This window comes from Nipponia nippon, unplaced genomic scaffold, assembly GCF_047370975.1.
Source record: "Nipponia nippon isolate SJK-2023a ecotype South Korea unplaced genomic scaffold, ASM4737097v1 scaffold_9, whole genome shotgun sequence".
In the NCBI taxonomy this organism is placed as follows: domain Eukaryota; kingdom Metazoa; phylum Chordata; class Aves; order Pelecaniformes; family Threskiornithidae; genus Nipponia; species Nipponia nippon.
The window spans coordinates 24741738-24766858 of NW_028262413.1; the positions used below are offsets into that span (position 1 = coordinate 24741738).

A 25121-nucleotide genomic window follows, 5' to 3' on the forward strand; every position below is an offset into this window, starting at 1 on the left:
ACGACCACCACTTCCACAGCCATAAAAATGAAGCTCGGTAAAGTAAGGATGACAAAACTGGTTCACATATGACCTTATCACTTTGGGCTGGAAGGTAAGCCCCAGAGGAATGCCAAGACACAAAGAGCCAGGGCCATGCAACGATGCTGCCTGCTCCCCTTGCTGGCTCCTCTGCTCTGACACTACAGTGTCTCAGCTGTTGAAGCACTGTGATCATCTCTGCATGCTGAGAAAGTCGGACAGAACAGCATTTTGCTGAAAAGAAGTTTGTGTTCTGTGCTGAATAAGCAATCATCAGGTTACATCAATTTATGTATGCTCTCAAGTTCAAGGCTCCACTGGCATCAGACACTTGCATTAATTTTCTGACTCAGCCTCCAGCCATTGCCAATAACTCCAACAAAAATCAAATTTATAAACAGAAGTGTAAATGCATAACCTGAGAGACATCATGGCTCATGAACAGAATGAGAGCCTTTCTTTCTTTTTTTTTTTTTTTTTTTAAAATAGGAAGCACTATCTGGAAAACACAAAACTTTATTTTTACAGGTACGTTCAAAACCCAGTGATTCATGAAGTTGCAAACCTCACCCAACTTCAGGATACAACAGACCTTTAAAAAAAAAAAAAAACCAAACACCAACAAAACCCAAGTAGCAATTCAGAAGGAATATGAGCACTTAAAAAAAGAGATTTCCAAATTAAAGTGTTGGGTTTTTTTAACGTTCCTCTCTCTGAAGTTTCCACTCTGCACTAGTACATTGCAGGTGTTAGATGAAACCTGAAAATTTTGACAATAAGGCTCCTGACTTTTGGAAAAAAAAAAGACAAGCAGTAGCTCAAGCTTTTAGCAGAAAGAGTTTCTTCTTCTGGAAGCCCCCTACATAAGAACTTCTGAGGTCAACTGCAAGACATGCCAGATTATCTTGTTCATGAATTCAGCAACCTTCATCTTAAAACAACTGGAATTCTTGTCATGCCATTCCTAAAGCAAAGTTGTGCTAAAACCTTATTCCTCCTATTTGCCAGGCTAACCTAGCTAAAGTCTAGCCTTACTTTATAAGCAAGGTTCCCCATTCACTTAGTCACTCTGGTGGCCCTACATGACATGTTCTTCCTTCTTGAAGATAGTGACCACAACTGTAAGGGTAGACTCTGCACCCAGACAAGTCATTGCTTCTCTTAGGTGCCCAGTTCCTCTGTATGCGAAATGGGGACAATTTTTGTTGGCTGGGGTATTATTTGAAATTGCACCATAACCCTTGCACCATATGAAACCAGTTTAACACACTCTCAATGAAATAAATGTAAATACAATTTGCCAACAGCTCAATTTAAAGATGACTTATGACTGTTCAGTTTAGGTTGGCTCCTTACCAAACTAAACCAAACTTATATAAACCATGTGCTGATTGAAATAACAGTGCTCGCAGAACTCACCAAATCAATAAAAATAAAACCTTGTAACCCTGAATATGTGACCAATGCCATACCGTAGAACAAGAGAATTGCAGCAGGTCTGGAAGTCACTTGGAAATATCACTATCACAATACTCCCTTGCTCCAAGACAGGAGCAATGATTTCTAAATTATGCCTGACAGACCTGTACACCAGCTCCAGCGAGCCTCCCTAAGGAAATATTCATCAATACTTAACAGCTCTTAGCGGGAAAGTTCTCCCTTTTGTCCAACCTACATCTCCCTAGTTTCCATTTAAGCCCATTAATTATTTGCCTTTACATAGTGGGCATGAAGAATCATTTATTCTCCTCCTTTAAGTAGGCTTTGGGGTTTTTTTCCAGATACTATTCTTCAAATATCTTTATCTTCAATATTTTTATCTCAGTCACCTCCTCCCCAGACTGGACAAACCATCTCTGACTACCAGCCATGTACTCTAGATCTCTACTTGCTCTTGTAACCACGTGTTGGATTCTGACTGACTAGTCCACATCTTTCTTGAAGTGAGATGCATGAAGTGGTTCACACTGGATAGCATGCTGTTGGTTATCCAAGGGAATTGTCCAACATTTTATATATTAAGATTGGGGAACATCAGCTGAAAGCAGAGTTCATGGTTCACAACCCCCTGCTGATACATACCCCCACTTTTGGGAAGCACAGAGACTCAGTAGGTGTTTCATAGATTCTTAATTATATGTTAAATCTGAAAAACAGATAGCATTTCAATGGTCAGCAGCCAGTTGAGCTTAATGACTGTTCAAACTTTGAGCTGTTGATTTAGTGTGGGATCCTGTGGGATCTGGAACACAATACTGCTCTAATCCATTTTCTGGAAAACCCTTCGGGTATCTTGGTTCACTCACTCTGCCTTAGAACCATGGGACAAGAGGAAAAATCCAGAAAAGCCTACAGGCACTGCAGTACTTGGGATAGTAATCTTTAAACAGAAACAGCTTTTCAGAAAGGTTTGAAGAGGCTCATACATCCCAATTAGATGCCCTCCTAAACCAACACCTCAGAGGGGGTTGTGTGGCTCATTCTTATCAGGGCACCCTCCTTTCCCAGCGAATGTGTTCACAACCTATTACCACCTGGGGAAGCTCACTCCTTTGCACCTTCCCCCCAGCACCGCTGCTTTGTACGTGACTGCGTGCTTTCATTTCCCACCATGGCAAGGCAGGTGATGAGTCAGACAGAAAAGGTGCTGCTCAGAAAACCAGCTGAAGAGCAGCACAGATCCTGTGTCACAGCAGAAAGGCAGAGAGCTCAGAGCTTTTGCATGATTCCCTGCAATTGTAACGCACAGGCAAGGAGAAAGAGTAATTTGGGCAAAACGTTACCCAGAGGGAAGAAATCCTCCAAGCCCCAGCTCACATTAAAGAATCAAGCCAGCTTCAGCTCAGGTGAAGGAGCAAGGATGGAGATTCAGACAATCCCAGGAGCGAGGGGCTAGGAAGGCATCCCCTGCTCTGACTGCATGTTGCCCACAGTTCCCAGCCCCTGGGCTCCTCTCCCTTTCTACAACCACCCGTCCCCATTTATCCCAGCCCCTTGTTTCTCTCCTCCTTCCATGTCCTGCTGAGTCTCTTAAGTCACCTCTCTTGCAAGTGTCCATTCATACAGTTTATCTTCCCTTGGAAAACACTCGGAGTGCCTTCTCAAGTTTCTGCTGCACTGACATTACATGATTCCCTCCTTAACTCCCAGGAAAAAAACAAAACCAAAAACCAGATCAGTGCAATGTGATTTCCAACAGTGGCCAAATTCAACCTGACACCAGCTGGGTGTGTATCAGGTTCAAGGCTACTGTATAGCCCATAATGATAACCATAGGCAAACCAGCAGGGCAGAAAGCCCTTGGTGTGCCTGACGCAGACAGAGGCAGTGCCACTTGAACGGCTCACTCATCTTAAGATTGTAATTAACTCTTTCCTGAATTGCATTTTCCCTCTGCTGTGCCTTAAGAGTAGTGACTATTATGCAAACATTTGGGGATCAAACAAACAAAGTCTGGAATAATCACATTCCCCTTGCTTTGTGTCTTGGTGTTAAATGTTGAGCCTGCCTTTCCTACCCGGTCACATTTTAGCTGTCCTACAATTCACTAGCAGACAACAGTACTTGCTGTCCTTTACATCCACGTTATGTAACTGTGCCTCTGCACGTGGACAAATCTCTCCAATATCAGCTTTAACCACATTTTCCCATCTACGTTCACAGCAATTTTGAGAAGAAGGAACATTAGGAACTCACTCTCCTGAATCATCGTCTTGCCTTAATACCACACGCAACCGTGCTTTCAAAGACTGCTCGCCAAGAGAAAAAGCCTCTGCAGAAACAACCCATGGTGGGGGAAGAAGAAGTCCTAACAGCAGTCTAACCTTAAGCTGTATTTTCACAGAGGCTCTGTTAGAGCCCTGTTTCCAAACAGCTCAAATTATTCCCCTATTTACCTGTGCCAGCAGAACACCAAAGGAGAGCAGTGCCCGCAGGGCTACAAGGAGCCTCATGGCCACCAACAACAACCAAGAACCCAGCCCAGTGGCTCCAACCACCACCTGCTGATCCTGTCACAGCTTGTTTCCCATCCCTGAAATACCTACACAGGCGTTGCTAAACCAGCAGATTTCACAGCTGGTAACCCAACTAATTCTTGCTTTCTTGCACTGCTCCATGCTTTGTCAGACTCCCTCTCCCAGGGCTCACTGCCGTACAGACAGAGGTTCGTCCAATGGAGACAACAGCACGCTCCCTGACCAACCTGGCCTGCACGCTTTGCAGAAACGGAGGAGGTACAGAGGCCATTTGGGGAGCCAAATTCTCAGCCTCTGCCGTCAAAGCTCCATTTCCGATGATAAAAAAAGATACCTGAATAAATTCCTCTGAAGTCGATCTCTCTTCATCTGCAACAACTGAGAAACAGTGTTCTTTTATCATAGAAGAATCTACTTTATTTTTTTTTCATATTTTTAACTTTATATAGATTTTTTTGTTAAATGTAGAGTATTATACAGCACAGCCAGGTATTATTATGTGCCTTGCTTTCTTTATAATAAAAGTTTGATTTGAGACATAATAATTTATTTAAATTATTATGAAAAGTGAGGAAAGGATTTCCTCACCCAATTAAATTTGCAGGCTCTTGAGAAAGACATTTAGGAACATTTCAACCTAAAAAAGATGTGAAAAACAGATGCAGAGAATACATGTGATCTCTTAAAAAAAACAAACAAAAAAACAGAGAGAGGTGTGCACTTAAATCCAGAACAAAAAAACATCTCTTAATTTAAATAATACAACAGAGCTTAACTAGCTTGAAATAGGACTTAGAAGCAGTTATAGGAATAGGTCTTTTCAGAATTCAGGTCACAAAATGTAAATATTTGTGACATTAGTTAAATTGGGATACCTTTATAACAGAGACACTCATCTGGAAGAATAACTAGCTGGAAATAAATTGATGAAGCCCAGCTAATTATTCTGGGTAAGCCAGGACAGCCTCTCATTATTTACTAGAAACCTAAAGAAAAAAAAAAAAGCCACATTTAAAGAAAGCCACCACAGGCCTGTACATACTAGTTTAGAGGACGTTCAGTTAGACTGAGAAGAGGATATAACTAATAATTTTCTTATTACAGCTTTTATATGTTGGCTGCTGTTCCAAGGAAAGATGGATTAAATACCACATGTGTTTGGCTGGACTTAAAATTAAAAGCTCTGTGATGACCTTTCATTCCCAATAGGGTGTTTTGGTTTCAGTTGATGGTTTTTTGTTTGGTTGGGTTTTTTTCTGTTTTGTTGTTTTGGGTTTGTTGGGGTTTTTTTTTTAAGCCTATTAACTACATTAGGTTCTCCAGAACATTACCCTGAATAAAAATGGTTTCAAATGTAAGAGACAAAAATAGGATAGGAAATAAATATGTCAGAGGCTTGGCCTACAAATTCAATTCACAAACCTCCCAGATTTCCACTCGACAGATGACCAAGGGGAGCCCTTGGTCCTGCTGTGACAGACCTGAAGCCCTCCTCCAGCCCAGAGCCCAGCTGCACGGGCACGCTCCTGGCACGGCCACTGCTGCTGGGCCAGCTTTCGGCACCAGCAGGTAGGACCGTAAGCAGACAAAAAGAAACAAACACTAAGTCCACACGCCACAGTATTAAGATGTTTCACATAGAGATAAGATTTTGCAACTTATTAAACACACACAACCAAACTTTTCTAAAAACCTCACAGCTCAGCCTTTAATAGGATTTAATATTTCCAAGTTTCAACTAAGGAGGCTGCCATGGGAAAAGACCAGCCATAATCTGCAGCTTCTGAAAGGAATCAGGAAATACAGGTGCAGGAAATAAAAAGCCCTTACCTATTGAACTTTAAAAACAAAAACAAAAACAAAACAAAAAAACCCACAATGAACCCTAGGGTAGTTTCTTAATTGTGTTTAAATTCACATAGCCTTTTCTAGAGCTGGAGAAATTTAAGTGAAAAAGTCCGGGAGTCTTCTCCCTGAAAACTGAGACAAAGCTGGCTAAAGAAATTTTTCTCATCACACCCAAGACATTTCCATGGGAAAAACCCATTAATTCCCACTCTAATAATACACCTGTAAAATGCACATTATTAAAAAGCATTTCAGGAGCTAGCTCCCAGCACACGTTACAGGCTGCCAGCTACTGAGACACAACACCCATTCCCTACTTGGGAAAGCAGCACGTCGCAGCACATGCCAGATCAGCCCTTCTCACTCTTTCCCCCAACTACGACATTAAATCCAGAACATTTCTCCTTACCCCTTTCCGCTCTTTCAATTAACCTGATTATAGAAATAATCTGCGGCATTTCTCTGCCACGGTGCAAAGAAATAGAGCGGTGGGCAGCCTCCCTGGGAATTAATTACTATCAGCACACTATGCTGAGCCTTTTATTCTGACAAAAGCTTGGTTTTTATCAAGCTCTAGATGAGAAAGTTTTCAAAGACCACTCATTTTATGTATTTGTTTCAAGAGTGCTAATAATTTGATTTACTGCAAATATCATTCTTTTTCTAAAAGATGTATTTTTAGTTTACAAGACTAAAAATGTACAAGTTGGAGCTCTAAGAGGTTCCAAGTAGCTGTAGTTAAACTCTTGATATCTCAGAAAAGGGTACTCAAAAGTATTCAGCAAAGGACTTCTTGCAGGAGGAGGCTGGATTAGTCTTGCCAGCAGATTCAGGCAATTTCCAAAGAACTCAATGGTTTGAATATCATAAATAAAAGTAATAATAATAAACCATCAAAATCTAGATATGGATTATCATTCCATACAAAAACACCAGAACATTTTTAAGATCGAAGAAAAACTTTCTATGAGTCACAAAGTGATTTACTTAAAATATTTTAAAGCTTTGTTTTCAGAAATTTTCAAAATTAGATATTCTAGGAACAATTTATTGACTGCAATGAAACAAAAGGTTTAGCACAGCCTTCCTTGGAGCTGCAATTTCATTTTAAAGATCAGATTTCTCAGCTTTCTAGCATCTTAGAGGATCATAGCACAAGATCAGCACCATCTTATACACAGTATTTAAGGGAAAGTTGATGTATCAGTTGCAGCGTAAAGAAACAGTTAAAATAGTTGTAAAAGCAAGCCTTAGGTAGAATTCTACCTAACAAGTTCACAATCCACCTAAACCACTCCAGGTACTGCTTAAAAAAAGCACCTGAGAATTCACAAACTGAAGTGTTTTGGTTTTTTTTTTTTTAAATCATTCAGGCATGCTTTGCCTACCAGAAGTACATTACATATTCTGCACCACTACAATTAGGAGTGCCACATACTGCAATTAATTATAAAACCCCACATACTTAAAAGGGTCTTTTAACAAAGAATAATATTCATTGTGATGGTCTTATTTAATAGTTGCTAAATTTAGGAGGACATCGACAATTTTAGATTCTTGTATTTATCTCAGCTGTACAAACATTTTATCCTTATTATGATTACTATTGCACATTTGCATGTTTCTTTTAAAGTAACTCTCACATCCATCTTATGGATATGCAATAAGCAAAGACCAATCAAACAAACAGTAAACACTTGCCATGAATATGAAAGTAAACAGCAACTCAGCAGGTGAGAGCAAAGTAATCTAAATCAAATCAAATCAAAACACAGCCATTACTTAATGAATTCCCCGCTCCACTTGCAGTATTGATACCAGATATATCACGTCGGGTATTTAACAAGGCTTAACACTACAAAATGAACCCAGATAGCAGGTATAATGTTCCTTAAAATGGCTTCTTAAAGAAAGGTAGAATTACTGTATTTTTCTCTGAAAAGCAAGGGAAGTATTTGAGCATGTATTTTCACCTCCACATCCAGGGCTCAGGAGAATACAATCCACTGAAACATTGGCTCTCTAGCTATGTTGTAAAAATCTATATATTTACAAATATGCTGATGTTGCATTGTGTTTTCCTTTGTTGAGATTACAGCTCCGGTACAGGCTTACATACTGCTGCTGCTGCTGTATATAGCTATATAGTTGCTTTCATTATCTCTCTTCAATTAAAAAAAAAAATTGTTTGTTCACTTCAATCTTGCAAGAGAAATAACACTCTCAAGACCTACTATCATCACACCACTATCAGTGCAAGGAATTATTTTAAAACCAGGTAAATTTGCATGGTAATTTTGGGCAGACCTAAGAATAAAAGCTGCTGCTCTGGGAATGTTATGACATTTCAAAATATATAGCATGCTTAAAACACAGTCTGAATATAATGCTTATTGAAACAAATGCATAAACACTGGCTCAGGGATTTTAAAACTTGGGTACACGAGCACTTTAGAAATAGTATGCAGCTTTTTTTTTTTTTTTAAACTGAGTTCATTAAAACAGGTGAACAGGCTTTCATGACCTGTTTCATCTGTCTTAGACCTCTAAGAGTAACTAACATTTCTGCATGTTTAAGATCATCTAGTTAAACCAGTCCTTCCATTTTTCCATTCACGCAATTAAACACTCTGCTTTGTCACAGATTACAGTTCATTCTGACCCTTAAATATGTATCCTCTGAGAAAAATACATGCAAAACTGTACTAAGTTGATGGAAAAACTGAATACACGTTGTTCAGAATTGATGCAACAATGATAAACAAGGAGTGGTTTTTACTTAATTCATCCAGCCTGGGAAATTACTTTAAACAGGCTTGAAGCACTCCACTGCATCCTCCATATAGATTGCATAGTCACTCATCCATTATTATACAAATATGTTCTTTGTAGCACTATGAATAATGCAGTGCGCTGTTTTGCCAGGCTGTCGGTGGGACACAGAAGAGTGCTGCCCCTCTAGAGCATGGCTCCGGCAGCAGCGGGACCCAGCAGGACCCGGTGCTTCCCCAACACCCCAGTCCGGCTACCGCCCTCCATCTCCATGGGACCCCTCTGGAGGAGCAGAGTAGTATCTTTGCAGGACACATGCCGTCAGCACCAGCTGCAGCTCTCGTAACAGCACTTGTCCCCAATTACTGGGAGTTTGGCATCTTTCACAGACTTAATAAACTTATGAAGAGCAAGATAAGACTAAGAAAACTCATCCCTTCTAGTTATTTCCAGTGGCTGTCAAAAAAAAAAAATTCAAAGGTGGTTTTTCAGCCTTTGTTTCTTCAGGAAATAAGACTGCACTGATGCTGTGTGCGTACATCACCCCTGTTGTCCACAATACATCTAGTGAGTAAATCAGGGTAGCAACTCACAGAAACAAAGCAACTTTCAATTTTCAGTAAAATTGATATAAAAGGGAAAGAGAAATTCTGTAGTTGCTCCCACTGAAGGAAAAATCACAGAAAAAGCATGACCCTAGTAGCTGTAAAATCCAGAAAAGCACATTCAGAAATAACCAAACTGTGAGAAGCAGCTTCACGGGGAGTTCACATCTTATTAGGTACCGACGACTCCAACTACAAAATTATTTCATTAGTTACCCTGCTGACAGAAATCCATTTTGAAATATACGCTATATATCTTTTAAGGTACAAAGGTCACAGTTCATAAGAAATTATAGAGTTCTCTCTTTCTGCACACAAAAATTAGCTTAGTGGAAACATTTTAATGGCTTTTTTCCTTTCTCTAATAGAATTCATAAATTACAATTTCAGCTCTAAAAATAAGAGGTAATGCAATGAGGATCACAGATAAAGCATGCATAAAATACACAATATATAAATGTTATCAAAGCTTTTTTTTTTTTTAAAAATGCATTTACAGCACATGTACTGTTAAATCATTAATTGCAACATCAGAATTAGGGTAGCTAAGCATCAACAAGGCAGTCAGAAAGACTACAAGTATCAGTCATTGCTAAGAATCAGAAACCACCGATTATTGCACAAGAGGTTATAAAATGCCTTTTCATCTCATGTCAGTCGATGCTCCCTCATCTTCCTTTATTTCTCTGCAAATTCATCTCAGATTCATAAGGATTTTCAAAAAGACCAGAAGCTACCACAGCTGTCACTGACTGACAGTCTCATTGCTGCACAAAGAAGCTGCCCAAGAAAACACCTTGCACAACTGGAAGACGGGTAGGTGAAACAGTATCTTACGAGATTAATCAAAGAAGATAATTTCATAGGATTGTGAAGATGACCCTCTAAAGAAAAGAAAGGGACATGAAAAAAGAACAAGTGTATTTATATACACCCTGTGGCAGTGCAGAAGGTGTTAAAGAGCAGGACCCTGTCCTTATGACTTTTGGGGTGGTGGTACAGGACAGGGAAGAGGAGGAATGAGAATGAAAACAGTAAACTTCTTTAAAAGCATACTGGAAAGTTTTTATGAAGCAGCATCCACTTTTAATAAAGCCTCCCTAAAAATACAGAAAGTGACACAGGAACAGGTTGATGAACCACCCTGTGCAATCCTTCCTGAATCTGTAACAAAGCCGGATCATCATCAGTCACACCCCCTCCAACACAGACCGCATCCCCCAGCAACAGTTGTTATAAATTGAGTTGCTGTTCAGCAACATCACAAAAAAAAAAGGAAGAAAAGTATGGATAGATATTAGTGTGGCAAAAAATCAATAAACATCCACAGTTCCATTTATTTGCAAGAGTTGCTTTTTGAATACAGCGACTCCATCATCTCAAGTGTCTCATTTCACACACGAGAGTTTGCAGCCCAAACTTAAGTGATTTAGAGGAAAAGTTTTCTTTGAAGCCCACATGTGAGTGAGCCCTAGCCTGTTCTCCTCCTCCCTCAAACCACCTGAGAGAACTCTAAAAAAAAGTATACATGTGCTTTAATAAATGAAGTTTTGTATTTCATGCTTTGATGTTACTTAGAGGAAAAATTGTTGTTTCTAATAGTTTTGTAGCTTCAGTAGTTAAAAACTTATAATGCTGGCTTCATCTAAGTAAACAGATTCAGATCACACACATTGTAGGTGTTAACTATTTCTCATGGTATGGTATGTCAGAATTATCTCTGGAAGCAGTGAACACAGCTGCTTTTCTCCTCTCATACAAGCAGCCTTCCACATTAGCAGCTCAGGTATTGATATAGTGTATTTTGTGGTAGGGATACAGGCTTTGGCAGAATGCTTGAGTGGGGTGGGGGAATGGGAGACTGGAGAGGGAACAGGAATTCAAGTAGTCAAGCCACAAAAAAAAAATCTCAAAATATCTATCATTTATTCCAGAGAGTTAAAAAGAGGTTTCACTTCATTTCCCTCTCCCAACCACAGATATTTGCTACAAGTTTCTTCCCTCTGTACTTTGAAAAGAAGGCTTAATCATCTTCCACATACAAGGATGCAGAGAGTTGTCTATAGCCTAGAGGAAACTGCAGGGTGCCTTTGTAGGAGTACCTTGTATCACATGGCAATCTATCCAGTTGGCTTAATTTAACATGAGACTATAAAAAAAAATATAATGCATAAAATTGACCTGGGTCCAAATGCACTCTGCTGAAAGCACTCGCAGCTCTGACACCCAGTCCTCCAGCTGCCAGTGCACTGAAGGCACCATGCCTTTTCTTAAGATGAGGTGCCTGCAGAAGCTGAGGTCTCTTGCATACAGCCCATATGGTCTCAGTGTTAACTTAGGTCAGTGCCCTCCTTGTACATAAACACAGCTGGGACCTAGACATGAACTGTTCATCCATTCCTCAAGTAGTTGAAGCCAAGAGACCTTTGTGGAGCACACCTACCACACTGTGAAAGAACTGGTTGACAGCACCTACTTTCCTCTTACATGACACCTAAAAGGGGTATTGCCTATCTCCCTCCCCATGACAGCAATACCAAAGGACTTAATGAAGAGGGAAGATTCATTCCAAATTCTCATCCCCACCTGCAGCAGCCATTGGAGCCCCTACCAAAGCCTCCAAACTACAACACTTGCAGCTAAGGGAAGGGCAAGGAGCACACCTCCTGCGACTTCATGCCTCCAAGACAGGAGATTCTTCTATTCTCAGATAAGACATGAATCCCAAGAGGAACCATTGGAGCCTGCTGGATAGAACACCGGTCCAGCAGAGTGTTTAGCTACAGGTCTTGCCTCCCTCCCTGGCAGTTCATGTGTCTGAAGACAGAGCAACCAGCTGTTGGATGGAGCCTTCCCCATTAGCAGGCTGCTCATTTGGGTCCTTGCTCCAAGCTAACACAGCTCACTACCCACACTGCTGGTAGCAGGCCTAACAGGTTACAGGTTGCACTTTCCATCTTGATAGGAACTGGCCCCAGATGTCAGAGTTCACCACCTGCTGCCTGATGCAGGTCTGAAACCAGTTTAAGCAGACAGACCTTAAGGTCTGAAATGAAGACTCCAAAGTGAGTTTTCTATTTAAAGACTAAGTGATCACTGCTACTTGACACCAATAGGGCTCAGAAGCTCTTGGCAGGCTAGAAGGATTTATAGCTCAAACTTGCTTCAGATAACTTTAGTCCAGTTCAACAGCCTGCTGCGCATCTGAGGACCAGCAGATTATCAGCAAAAGCTTTCCTGTCACTTTTTTTAGAGGGAAGTTACAGAAAAATCACGTTTCCCAGAACAGTGCTACAAGAGCTTCAAATTAACAAGGCCCTTACAATACAAATAATTCCCAAATATCACATTATGTTCTCCCCCCCCCCCCCCATCTGCCTGTGCCGGAAATTCCTGGAGCTCACAGGCTTTGGTTAGGCTGAACTACCACAATGACTTTAAATTTATTAATGTCAACAAAAGATGTTACACAAGTTATTACAACTTGGGCAAAAATAAAATTAGAAGCCTGGAGGGCAGCAGGGACTGATGCTACATCCCCAGAAGCACGTGCAAAAAACACCATGCAAGGGAGAACTAACCTGAAGAGCCAGGATCACAGATGGGCTATAAGCAACCATTCTAGGTCATTCTTACCAATTCATTTTACCCTAATACAAGTGGTTGTGTATTTTCGCTACTTCTACTATTAATTTATATATGCACAAACAACATTAAGTACATGCAAAGCCACCCATGTTAGTCATGATTGCACTGTTTGCCAAAGGACAAGATATTCTCATCCTCCATTAGTAACCGAAGGCAATATAAGTCTTATAGTAATTGAGAGAAAAGCAAGTCCATTTTATTAGTGCAACACTTGCTTTATCTGCAACAGTCTTCAAAACAAACACTGATATGAAAGAGAAACAAAACAAGTTCAAATGAACATAACCATGGCAATTTTCCTTAATTAATCAGTAAAGCCTAGAACAAAACAAACCTATTTGGAATCAGTTTTACAAGATTTAAATTTTATCAGATGTTTCAGCAGAGCGCTGCACAGGCCTGCAGCAATGAGATACATCCGCTGGAAATTTTGTGTTTCCCCCCTTCTACACTGTTTTATTTTAATAGACAAAATTGATTCTGCTCAGTCAACCACTACAGCTGTATTAGCTCCAGCAAGTACAATGGGTCACCGAAAATGTTGCTCTAACTGAAAAAAATCAGACAGCATCAGGAAAAGCAACGTTAAAAAGCTGCTTATTGTACAAAAATCTGGAATAAACACCATAATTTTAATCCTTGAAGCACACGCCAGCAAGAGAAAGGAACATCCATTTCAGGAGCAGACAATGTCAATGCCTGTGTTGTACTGCTTTTGTAAAATACTCAGTTCTCCATATGTGAAGTTACCAATTGTAATTTGTTCTTTTTAATAAAAAGAAAATTATAAAAATAAAATTTTATAGAATATAAACAATTTTGTTATTTAGCTAAAGAAAAAACCTTCCTCCATCTGTTCAGTCTTACTGGGTTTTAGACAGTTTTAAGCACTTGAAACACTGACAATGGCATTTGGACAAGCCCTGCTAATACAGGAATACACGGAACACAACATTGTTGTGCTCCGTACAGAACTACAGTTTATTAAGGCCCACACTCTGCTAAATAGTTAATGGTGAGATAGTTCCCCAAAAGTATAAACATACCTGGAAACAAAAAACATCAGCCATCATCCATACAGATTTACATTCAAATTCTCTGAAATGAATGAAAGCTTTCAGGTTTTCATTTTCTTAGAAAAAACTAGGAATCAAAGCAGTTTTAAGTTTACTCACCTAGCCAAAAATTACATTAAAATTCAAATTAACTTTGGTAAAAGTGCTGCAGAGATTCATAATAGGATCAAATACTACTTAAGGCGTGTTTAATTTTCCTTTAAGAAGTCAGGAATGAAGATCACATTGAATTCACAAAAGATAGCCAAGTAAGAAAAAACCCCACAAATGTTATTTGAGCCTGCATTCTCCTGTCTGTTTTCCTCAGAGTTCATGAGTAAGTGTTTTGTATCCCTCTGTAGCAAACAACTGAAGAACAGATGGTATTAGGTCTTAAGTTACTCCTTCCTTGATAGTTTAAGCAACATGTATATTCCCATAATATGGCATTTCATTTTACCCATTACTCCCACTGCATATTTAACCACCATATTATACAGCCATTATGTTGTATTAACACAATACAGAAAAATTATTTTTCAGTAAATCACTTAAAATCTGATTGTGTACACTGATACCTGATATGCGTGCATGCATTTTAATTCATATGGAAGATTCTGGAGAAGGAGTAAAGAAATCCCATCAGCTCCAGAAATTTGTTTATTTGGAATAACACTGTAGCCACAAGAGAGTTAGACTATGGCATGTTTAGTAGGCGTAATAACTTTTTTTTAAAAAAGGATTGGTGGAATGATGGTGAACTGAAAACCCAGGTATGTAAAACCATTCAAGCCTGAAATGAAGCATCTTCCAAAAACAAAATTCAAGATGAGTACAATTATATGAGTTTACTTATTGTTTCTTTCAGGGATTGAGTAGAAGGGATATCACCACACACCATTTAACTGCACATATTTGGAATAAGCCAAGTCACTACTAAAACAGAACAGTCACTCTAGAAAGTTTTTGGTACACATTTATTGCCAGCTGATTTAGATCTCAGTCAATCCCTACAGATGACTGGCTGGCAACTAAGATGCTTCCTAAGGCTTAGAGGTGTTCAGTGACACCCTGTGTCCACATCACAGGTGATCACAGGAGACACAGGACTTGTGACCCTCTTTTACATAGGAATGATCATCTGCAAGGAGAAAATCAGAACAGCTCAGAAGCTATGCAGCACCCAAGCTAATTTGTAATGGACAAAACTCCCAACAAGCAAGCTGCTTTGGATAAACATCATGCCAAAAGGAGGTATGGACTTGATTTCTTCGGAGGACAGTGAGATTTTATTCAGGGATATGGGAAGCTGCTTATGGTTTGAAGATTAGTCCATTCCAGAGCAAAGGACCAATCTAATACATAAAACAGGCTCTATTTTGTGGTTTATGTTGAAACTGGATTTAGAAAGATCTACAAGTACTCTTTGGGAAGAAGAGAGAAGTATGGAGAATGAGGGTGTACACCTTGCTTTTTACAAATCTCACACTTTCACCAACCGATCAAAGCCTTTTTCTTAATTGCTCCTTAGAAGTGAAATGGAGGCAAAGAGGAGCTAAGACTCCTCTCTAAAAATATAAAGAAAAATCATCACATCATATACAGCAGAGATTTGAAAGTATCTATCATCTTCCAGTTTTAACAACTAGTCCAGATGCTACCACAGAAGAGGCTGCAGCCATTCATTGTTGAGATGTTGCAGAGAACGTAATTGTAAAACTCATTCCTGGTAGAAAGGCAGGTTTCTCATCTCAGAGCAGGCAGAAGGGCAGTAGGAAAGTAGCGAGTTGGTTCCTCCATTTCGGAGCTACGTAGGAATTGCAAGATACTAGATTAAGGTTGTTTCTAGCTGACTTCTCAATTCCATGGAAAAAAAACCAAACAACTCCCCCCTTCCTTGCCAAGGTACACCAAAATCAACACTGGGAGACCATCCATGTTTTTTAATAGGCCAATATGACTTCAGGGATATAATGCATTTCAAGATGTAACTTCAATTTCACATGTACAAACTTAACCAAGAAGAAAACCAGTTCTGCTTCTGCATGACCATTTCAGATATTCTCCAAAGATTATTTGCATAAACCCCTCCTATTTCAGAGCAATGAAGATGTCTCTTCCAACAGGAGTGCTGAGTGTCATATATCTCACATGACATGCCTTTGGCTGCCCTTCTCTTATGCCTACAGGCTGTCCGGGTATCATGCATCAGCACTTACCTTATATTTGTTTTCTGGCCACTCAGACCTACCACAGAATCTACTGAGCATGCAGGTAAGTATTCTGCTGACAATCAACAGCTATGTCATGGCAAGCCTAAAAACCAAACTTCCCCGGTCAGACAGTTGTAGCGAGCTCTTCTCAGCACTCAAACCCAAGCCTACCACTCCAGCTGGGCTCCTGAAGCATGGGAGATTTATTACTACCACCCTCCTCAACAATCCCTTCATACCTGATCCTTACAGTATGGCCTCTACCCTCCATCTACCCACCCAAGAGTCATTCTTCCCAACCTCTGCAGCATCTCCAATCTCTCAGATCATGCAAAAATCCAGATAAGTCCAGTAACCAACAGCTGAATTGCTATTGCCATCCTTCTTTTAGCACATTACCAGTGCCAGTGAGCTTTCTTCAGACCTCTTTTACACCCTAATCACAAAACAAGGCAGCAATCAGACCATAAACGTAAGCATGTTATAGACACAAGTCAGACTGCATCTCAAGTGCAAACATTACTAAAGATGACAGCTTGCAACATCAGCTTTTTTCCCTGTCAGCTGTGGACAAGAGATGACCAAAGGGACCAGAAATATCCTTTACACCAAGTTCTGGTTTTATTTTAAGTCATTTCCTCTTCCTGAAGAGTTTAACCAGGATTAAAAGAGCATACAACCAACCCTTAGGCAAAATGTAAAAAAGAAAGCAGTCTTACTCAATTCAAAGGCAGAATATGAAGTCTGACCCAGCTCTATTTCATTTAGTGAATTTGAGAAGCAGTCTATTAATAGTTTACTACCATATCCCTATCCTGCTTCTCCATGTCACAGCAACAGCTATACTAACAAACACCAGTGATATAGGCATGTGTTTTCACATCAACACTGTAAAGCCAGAACTAAACCAATTGTTTAAATTTAAACAGAAGTCACTACCTCAAGAATTAACTCAAAACAGACAAAATTAGTCTCAGAGTTAATTTAATATGAGCACACAGCAATATCAGATTCAAGTTTTCAGGCAGTCTCCCTCCTTTCTTCTCCCAAACAGATTTTCTAAATCATTCTGTTCATTTACACTACAAAGTTTATAATAATAAATAAATAAATGAACAGCATGGATAGTAACCAACTACTACTTCAACATCAGATGAATGCTGTCAGCCAACAAGGACACTACAAAAGCCAAACTACCACACCCGTGAAAATCCTGAAGATGTAGCCTTTTTGAGAAAGAAATCCCCTGGATTCTTGATACAGGTGCATAGGACATCCTCCTCCTTCCACATAATTTAACTCCACATAATTTATTTTTGCCAGAAGTGACTCGCCAGCTAGAGCAAAGTGAACATGCTTTAACATTGTCCACTCTACAGGCTCCCACTTTTAACCATGCAAACATATCTGCTTATGCAAAAACATCTGAGTCATGGACCTTTGGTATTGCTTTAAACAACAATCACAGATCTTCTAAGTGGACATAAGACAGAAAACACCACTTAAAAATTTAAAAAAATAGTTACATAGGCATCATAGCCTTCTCTCATACATAAAGTAACACACTTAGGAATAAACTGCATGCTTTTCCTCCCTTTCTCCACTCAAACTAGAAATTTCGCTTCAAGGAAAGATTATCAGCCTTAGAAACAAAAATTAGGAAGTTCACATAGGTCTTGCATTAATAATTTTAAATGACCTTTTATTCACCTTGCATTAAAACAAAGTCTAATCTCATCTTGTACTTCTGGAATATTCATGCCATATTAAAATCAGCCAGCTATCAGCCAATCTGGATGATCTTCTCATTTAAGGAATAAAAACTGAGATCAAGAAAATACATTATCTGTTCCCGTATTAATACGGCATATGAATCAAATGAAAGAAATGTTCAGAAACGCATCCACATTTAGAACTTAATTTTCAGTTAAGATCTGTGCCCTCCAAAAACTTGAAACTCCTGAATTCTGAGTGACTTAAGACATACAATGTACTTTCACGTTTTTTTCTTTGGTTCAGGCAGTTTGAAAAGACTGGCAATGACATAAAAAGGAAGGAGTGCTGTAAAACTATGAAGTAACTTAGTTATTTTTACAACATAAGTGGTTTTCTCCCTACAGAACTATACTACCAGAAGCTTGGCAGAAAAGGTGCAGGGGGCAAGAAATTGCCACCTGAGAGCAACATGTCTATTTATGGTTGTTTTACTGTTACAGACCCCTTGGTTTGGTGGTCATTTGGAAAATGCCATCAGAGCTATTCTAATACCCTTGATTTCTAATTTCAGCTATATGGGCAGCAAAGGAGAATTAACCTCTGCCCATCCTTCACTCTTACATAGCTCCCCAAATACCTCTAACATCCAATACCTGAACTGACCTCTGTCCCAAGGAGCATCAAGGACTCCCACACATTCTCACATGGGGCACCTGGAGGCCAAGTGTCCTGAAGAAACCAGCATCCATCTAAGTACTGGTATGCAGAATGGAGAACAAGTCTCAGGCAACCAGTGGAAAAAGCCTGACTTCCCTGCGGTGTTCACCAACAGGCATTCCTCACCTCCCTACCACAGGTACAGCAACAGCAGGATGAGACAGTTCATCCTTTCCACATTTTCAAAGAAAACCAAAATTAAATACAATCAAACAGAAGCTCAGTATTCACAGTCCAAGCAAGAACCATGAAGTACAATGAGGCCTTCGCATTTGAGATAGTACCAGGTTTGACTCTTCTGCTGTTCCCCTGCATGTTCCCAAAGGGAAACAGGATGGGAATTTTGAAACCATTCATCTAACTAAAGAGTATTTGGCTTGCCAGCAGTAGATTGGCAAAAGCCTGTATTCCTTATTCATGATCTAACATTTTACTTAGGAGTGCAACACTGAAATACTGTTATGCTGAACCCTCACCACACAGCAATTGTATGCCACCAATTAAAATTAATTATAGCTGTTGAAAACCCTAGAATGCAAACCCTCCCAAACTGCAAGGGGACACTAATCCTGCTCCAATACTTCAGTTTCAGGAAGGAACAATAAACTTATTTTCTAGCTAGAATTTGACTACAGCTTTCACATCTTCAGACAGGTCTAAACCCCAGATCTAGTTTGGTTAGCATTTGGATCCTACCCTAATCCAAGCCATGATTTCGGTTCTGAACCCTAAAGCCATATTTTCAATGAAATAAAACCACTGAACAAGAATGGCTCGCAAGGTCTTTGTACAGACAGACAAAAAAGAGACAGACACACAGGCAACAGTACAAGTGGGCTGAAAAAAATGCTGAGCAAAGACAGAGGATTAATGCCTGCATGGAACCTCAACACTGCTAGTTTTTAACTCTCCAGCTCTAAAAGTAACAACCACAAGTGCATCTCCAGGAGAAAGACAAAGTACAATTTGTTGCAATTTTTCCACAAAAAGGCTCCGAGATAGGTTTTGATGGTGTGAGACTGCATTTTGTCTTCAACAGATTGGTGATGATGGCTTCTACTCAGTCTTCTATGTATATCTGAACTTAAAACTTCCACAGAGAAAGAGACAAACGGGGGCATATCTAACTGGCACAGCTTACATAAAAATTTTCCAAAATGCCGTGAATAAAGTGATTACTTGACAGCACCCTCTTAAGGTTTTCCCAATAAAACCCCCCAGCTGAATTAAGAGAGCACTCTACAAGTCAAAAAGCCCAAGACAACACACAGCTATTCACACCTTGTCCTGATTGCTTCCTTCATGCAAACTCATCCTAGAAGGACAGGCTTTAATCCCACAGTGATTGAAGACTTTCGTCATTGACTTTGACTTTCTCAATCCAGACTAAATACTGGCTTTCAAAATTCACATACCATCTCACATTATCTGGCCTCTGGCATCACCTCCAATCTGCAGGGCAGAGAGCAATGTTTAAGGAGCATCAGCAGCCCTCACCTACTTCTATGGATTTCTCTAAAGCAGTGGAATAATAAAAAGAGCTTGCTTTCTACAGTTAGAGGCCTAAAACAAATTCTGTATTAAATTGAAAATATCTAGTACTGAGATCTGATTTAAGCTGAAGCAGATATAATGGAAACTAGTGGGAATTATTACAGATGACCTCTTCACATGCAGTCAGTTCAAGAATTCCTGAATAAACATAACTAGGAATAAGAAAACCAGTCACCAGGTAAGCTTCATACTGCAATTTTCCCTTCCCAGTCTCTTTAAGTGTAAATGACCCAAACACTGGAATTTCAATACACTGTGTTCTCCAATACATTTGGCAGTCTTCCGTAGCTAAAGCTATTCTGTTACAGAAAGTATGTTGAAAATACATTTATTTCAGTTCCCTTGCTAGAACATAGTAAAAAATCTGGCAACAAGATGAATTCCTGATCTGTGCAATCACTCTGCAGTGACAGAGCTGGCCTGCACTGGTCAGACCAACAGCTTCCTACAGACAAACCTTCCCTCCAACAGCATCCCAATTATCATCCTAAATAAATTTCAGGCTACCAAAGTAAAAGCCTTACACGCTCAGGATTCAGCTTCAAGCCAAAGACCAGGCCTGCCTGGCAAGGCTCTCCTCCCAGCAGCACCAGCCTCACTCAGTTCCCCTGTAAATCCCCTTTGCAATCCCCCAGCCTCTCCCCCTTTCCCTAGGACCCCTACAGGACTCCCTCCAGGCTGGGGGCAAAGAGGGGTTAAACCCCTCACCACCAGCCCTTTGGGTCTTCCGCTCAGGAGGGCTTCACTTGCCCAACTGCTGTGGCTCTATATTTTGCATTTCTGTCTAACAAAAGCCATGGGACCACATGATAATGAAGACTGAGAAGTGCTCCCCATACTTGTTATTAAGGAAGTAGTGCTGCAGTGAATTATGATTATATTCTGTAATGAAATCATTAGGGAATAAAGATGTGGCTGTACATCGATCCCCACCTATCCCAGGAAGCCAGAAATGATTTACAAACAGATTGGGCCAACATTAAAAAATAAACAAACAATCAAGAGCTCAGGCTTATTACATCACATTAGTTACGTGCTATTCTCAAATACTCTCACAGGCCATAAAGCTCAGTCAACCAGTGGCAGTTTAAGGACCCCAAATTATAACTGTTACATTTTCTAGTTCCCACCAGAACGGCAAAGTAACTCAGACTAAGTAATAGCTCAAGGGAAAAAAAAAAATACTATCTCAGCTTTTTTTCTTTTAGATAGGTCTCATTCAAGTGGAGGCTAACAGAAATGAAGCAAGTAGCAGAGACTAAAAGCTTCACAAAGAAAAAATTAAGCATGGACTACTGTCATTTTTACGTAAGTGAGAATATAAAAATCACTAAGAAAAGGGTAACAGCTATGTCCCAAACCAGCAAAAGACAGTATCTAAACCTTCACTCTCTTTAGATACTACTGGATGATTTCACTCTAGAGATCTAGAACCCAAATCAGATCTTTTATTTAAAAATCTTCCTTTGAAAAGGTGTTTGGATAGACAGGTCCTTTGACTTAACTGAAGCACTAGATCACAATGCCTAAGAAAAAGGCAAGTACTCAGGTGCTTTCAGATGTTTGGTTCACAAGCAGCTGGCAACAGTCACAATTGCAGAGCAGGGGAAAGGGCAAGGAAGGGAGCAGCAGATCTTCCATCTTTATGAAAGCATAATGCAGTTATATTTGTAGAAAAAGGAAAGTTCACTCCTGCAAATGCTCTCCAACTCATTTATGTTCAGCGTCTTTTTAATAGAGACCTGCTGCTCTGCTCCTGCTAAATTGAGCTGCTGCTTTCTGAAGCAGCTGGGGGCAGGGCGGGGGAGAAAGAAACTCCGTTTAGCTCTTTTCGGCATGCTTTGCGCATTTGGAGAGAGCGACTCGTGACTCTTTTATGCAATGTGACAGGTCCTATGTTACCATCGTTAGTGTCAGTAGTCAGACCCCAGGGCTGAGAGGGTTAAGCCTGGGAGGAGTGTACATAAGGTGGTATATTCAGAGCCAATGAGAATATTGCGCTATAGTTAGACACTGGATACTAAGCAATGGTGACTACAAAGGCTGCTCAAAGCTGAGCTGTAGATGACACCGGCATGTTGCCCTTAGCTCCTAGGCTTACAAAGCAGAAAAAAAACACAGGAGGATCAGCTCGGCTTACCTGAAGTTCACACCACGCAACTTCCACCCACGTCTCTGTGTCCAGACCCTTATAGACCGTTTTGAAGGATCCCCTCCCCAGTTCAATATCAAACTTTAGGAACCTGCCATCCAGCGAGGTGGCAACCGCTTTCATATCGGCCTCCTCCTCAGGCTCCTCTTTCTTAGCCTTGCTCTGATCTTTGGAAGCATCCAATGCCTCTTTCCTCTCCACATCTTTGCCAGCCTCCTTCTGCTCTTCAGCCCCCGCGGCACTGCCAGGGGCTGGCGCTGCCTTCAGCCCCCCAGCAGGCTCAGCCTCCAGGCACACCTTCTCCACAGCCCCGTGTCCTGCCTTTGCCCTCTCTGCAATTATCCTCCTGGTTTTAGGGAGCAGGATAATTTTCCTCTGATGCTCTGACTCGGGAAGATCGAAAGCAGGTTCCTCCTGGTCCGAGTCCACCACGCTCCTCCGCAGGAACCGCTGATGGACCATTTTGGCATCCCTGGAGCAGGGGGCGCGGAGCGGCGGGGCCGGGGCTCCCGGCATTGCAGCAGCATCCGCGGCCGCCCCGCTCCTCCGGCCACCGGCGGGTCCATCAATATTCATGCTCGTCTCCGCAGCCGGGGGAGCGCTGGGCTCGGCAGTCACTGGAAACCGGCCACGGCCGCCGCCTCCTCCTCCTCTGCCTCCCCGCCGAGGTGCCGATCTGGCATCGCCCCCAGTTTCCATTAGGTCTGAGGTTTCAGCGCCTGCCGCCGCCGCCCCCAGGCTGGGGAAGTCACCGTGGTCCATGCCCGCGCCGAGCCGCCCCACCGCCACCTGCGAGGGGCAAGGCAGAGCGCAGCGCCCTGACGCACCGGCGGCCGCGGCTCGGGCTCAGCCCCAGCCGCCGGACACCGCTCCCCCCAGCCCCGGGGCCCGCCCCAGCGCGGCGCGACCCCGGGCAGAGCCACATCGGGGCTTCAAAGCGGGAGGGCTGCGGCGAGCCGGGTTCCCCGCGCCGAGCCGCAGCCACCGCGGCCGCCCTGCCCGCTCCCCTCCCACCCCGCCCGGGCAGCCCCGGGCTCGGCCGCCTCACCTGCAGCGGGGGCGGGCAGGGCCGCGCACAAAGGCGCGGCGGAGCCGCTTACTTACGTGCGGAGCGGGGGGCTGCCGTCCTCAGCGCCATGGACGGGGATGAGAAGGGCGGCGGGGAGAAGGGGCGGGTACCGCCGTGCGTGCGCCTGTCTGGGTGTGCGCGCCGCGGAGAAGGTGCCGAGGGAGCCGGCTGCCGGCAGCAGAGCTCCGCTGCCCGCCCCTGCGCGCTGCAGCACGCCCCTGCCCGCAGTGCCGGCCTCCCAGCTCCGCTCCCGGCGGCTCAGGGCGCGCGGTGCGCCCCTGCCCGCGGCCAGCCCTGCGGCAGCCTCCGCCGTGGCCCCATGGGCGATGGCCGCCGCCGCCGCCGCCGCCACCACCACCACCACCACCCCCCGCCCGCCCCGGCCCCGCTCCTCCACCCCCGCCCCGGCGCCGCGGCGCTTTTGTCAATGAGAAGCGCTGCCCGGCGAGCGCCCCATTTAAGGCACCGGCGCTCGGCGGCCGCCAATGAGGCGGCGGAGGGCGGCCCCCCCCCCCCCGGCCCGGCCCGGCCCGCCCCGCCCCGCCGTCGCCGGAGACAATGGGAGGGACCCCGGGCCCCGCCGCCGCCTGGCCCCGCGGCGCGGGCGGGGGCCGGGAGCGGCGGGAGGGGCTCCGGAGCACCGTCCCGAGGGGCCGAGGGGCGCGGGGTGCGGGTCCCGGCCAGGGCCCGCGGCTCCCTCTGCTCTCCCGATTCGCGTCCGGCAGGGAGGTGGCTGCGCCAAGCAGCCGGTTATTCCTGGGTGTCGTTAAAAGGAAGGTTACTTAGAAGAAATCAAGTATTCTTCCTTTTCGTCATCTTTCAGAATCCTTCAAACGTAAGACGTTAATCGGGAATAACTCATGCATAGCGTTTGATAACACAATACAGCACCCCGCATTTCAGCGCTGTGGGTTTGAACACACTGTCTGCCACTTGTATCTGGGTGTTTCTTTGTTTGGGGGTTTTTCTCTTCATTCCTAGCAGTTTGTGAATCATTCTATGAATATTGACCTCATGGTTCATTATGACTGACACTTGGCGTTAGGCTAGGCTGAGGGAAACTTCAATCTGAAGACCAAGTTGTGCTTCCCCTTAGGTTAGGTTGGAGACACGGGACGCTTGCTTTGCTGAGGACTGCACCCATCAACAGCTGTGATGTTCTGCTCTGTAAATTCATGAAAGCACTCTGGTCTCCACTACTGTCAAGCTTGCTTTTTAAGTATTAGGTTCATACAAACATGCCATATGTTTTAGTAATTAAAATTTAACTACCTAAACAAAAAATATGAGAAGGTTTACCACGTAATTACTCCCCAAGATTTCTGAAGGAAAGGAAGTTGACTGCCAGGCAACCATAATTAGTTTTTCTTGTAATTAATTCATTTTTAGTTAAGGATGATTAAAAAAAACTTTTAAAACAAGAAAACAGGTGGCTATTTTAAATAGAATCTCTGGTGTTTTAATTTTAAAAAACATGGTTGATGACTAATAATTCAACATTACGGATACATTCAATCTTTCAGTGGTTTGTTTTTCAAAGTGTTCAAATATATATGATATTTCTAGGACTTGCAATTGTGACATAAAACACAGGTTTGCATGATGTATAGAAATACAGAATTACCTACCATTAGTTCTGTATGCTGGGCTCTTCTTACTCCACAGACAGAGGTTTAATAAACAGAAAGCAGTATGAAGTTACCAAAAGAAAAGCAGGGAAGGTTAAGAGCTCTGACACCTTCTTCTAGTTATTACATAAACTTGACCTAGAACT

At 42.3% G+C, this 25121-nt stretch overlaps 1 protein-coding gene across 9 annotated transcripts in view; it reads right to left on the reverse strand.

Moving 5' to 3' along the window:
- Nucleotides 1–23690, reverse strand: part of WNK2 (WNK lysine deficient protein kinase 2) — a 116768-nt gene extending 93078 nt beyond the window's left edge. For all 9 annotated transcript variants that reach the window (XM_087743516.1, XM_087743513.1, XM_087743512.1 and 6 more), the window contains exons 1-2: nt 23383–23690; nt 22267–23067 (exon numbers count right to left, since the gene is read on the reverse strand). In XM_087743516.1, the coding sequence (XP_087599642.1) occupies nt 22267–23040 (774 nt within the window). In that variant the 5' untranslated portion in view covers nt 23041–23067; nt 23383–23690. The remainder of the gene's footprint in view (nt 1–22266; nt 23068–23382) is intronic.
- Nucleotides 23691–25121: the final 1431 nt, after the last annotated feature.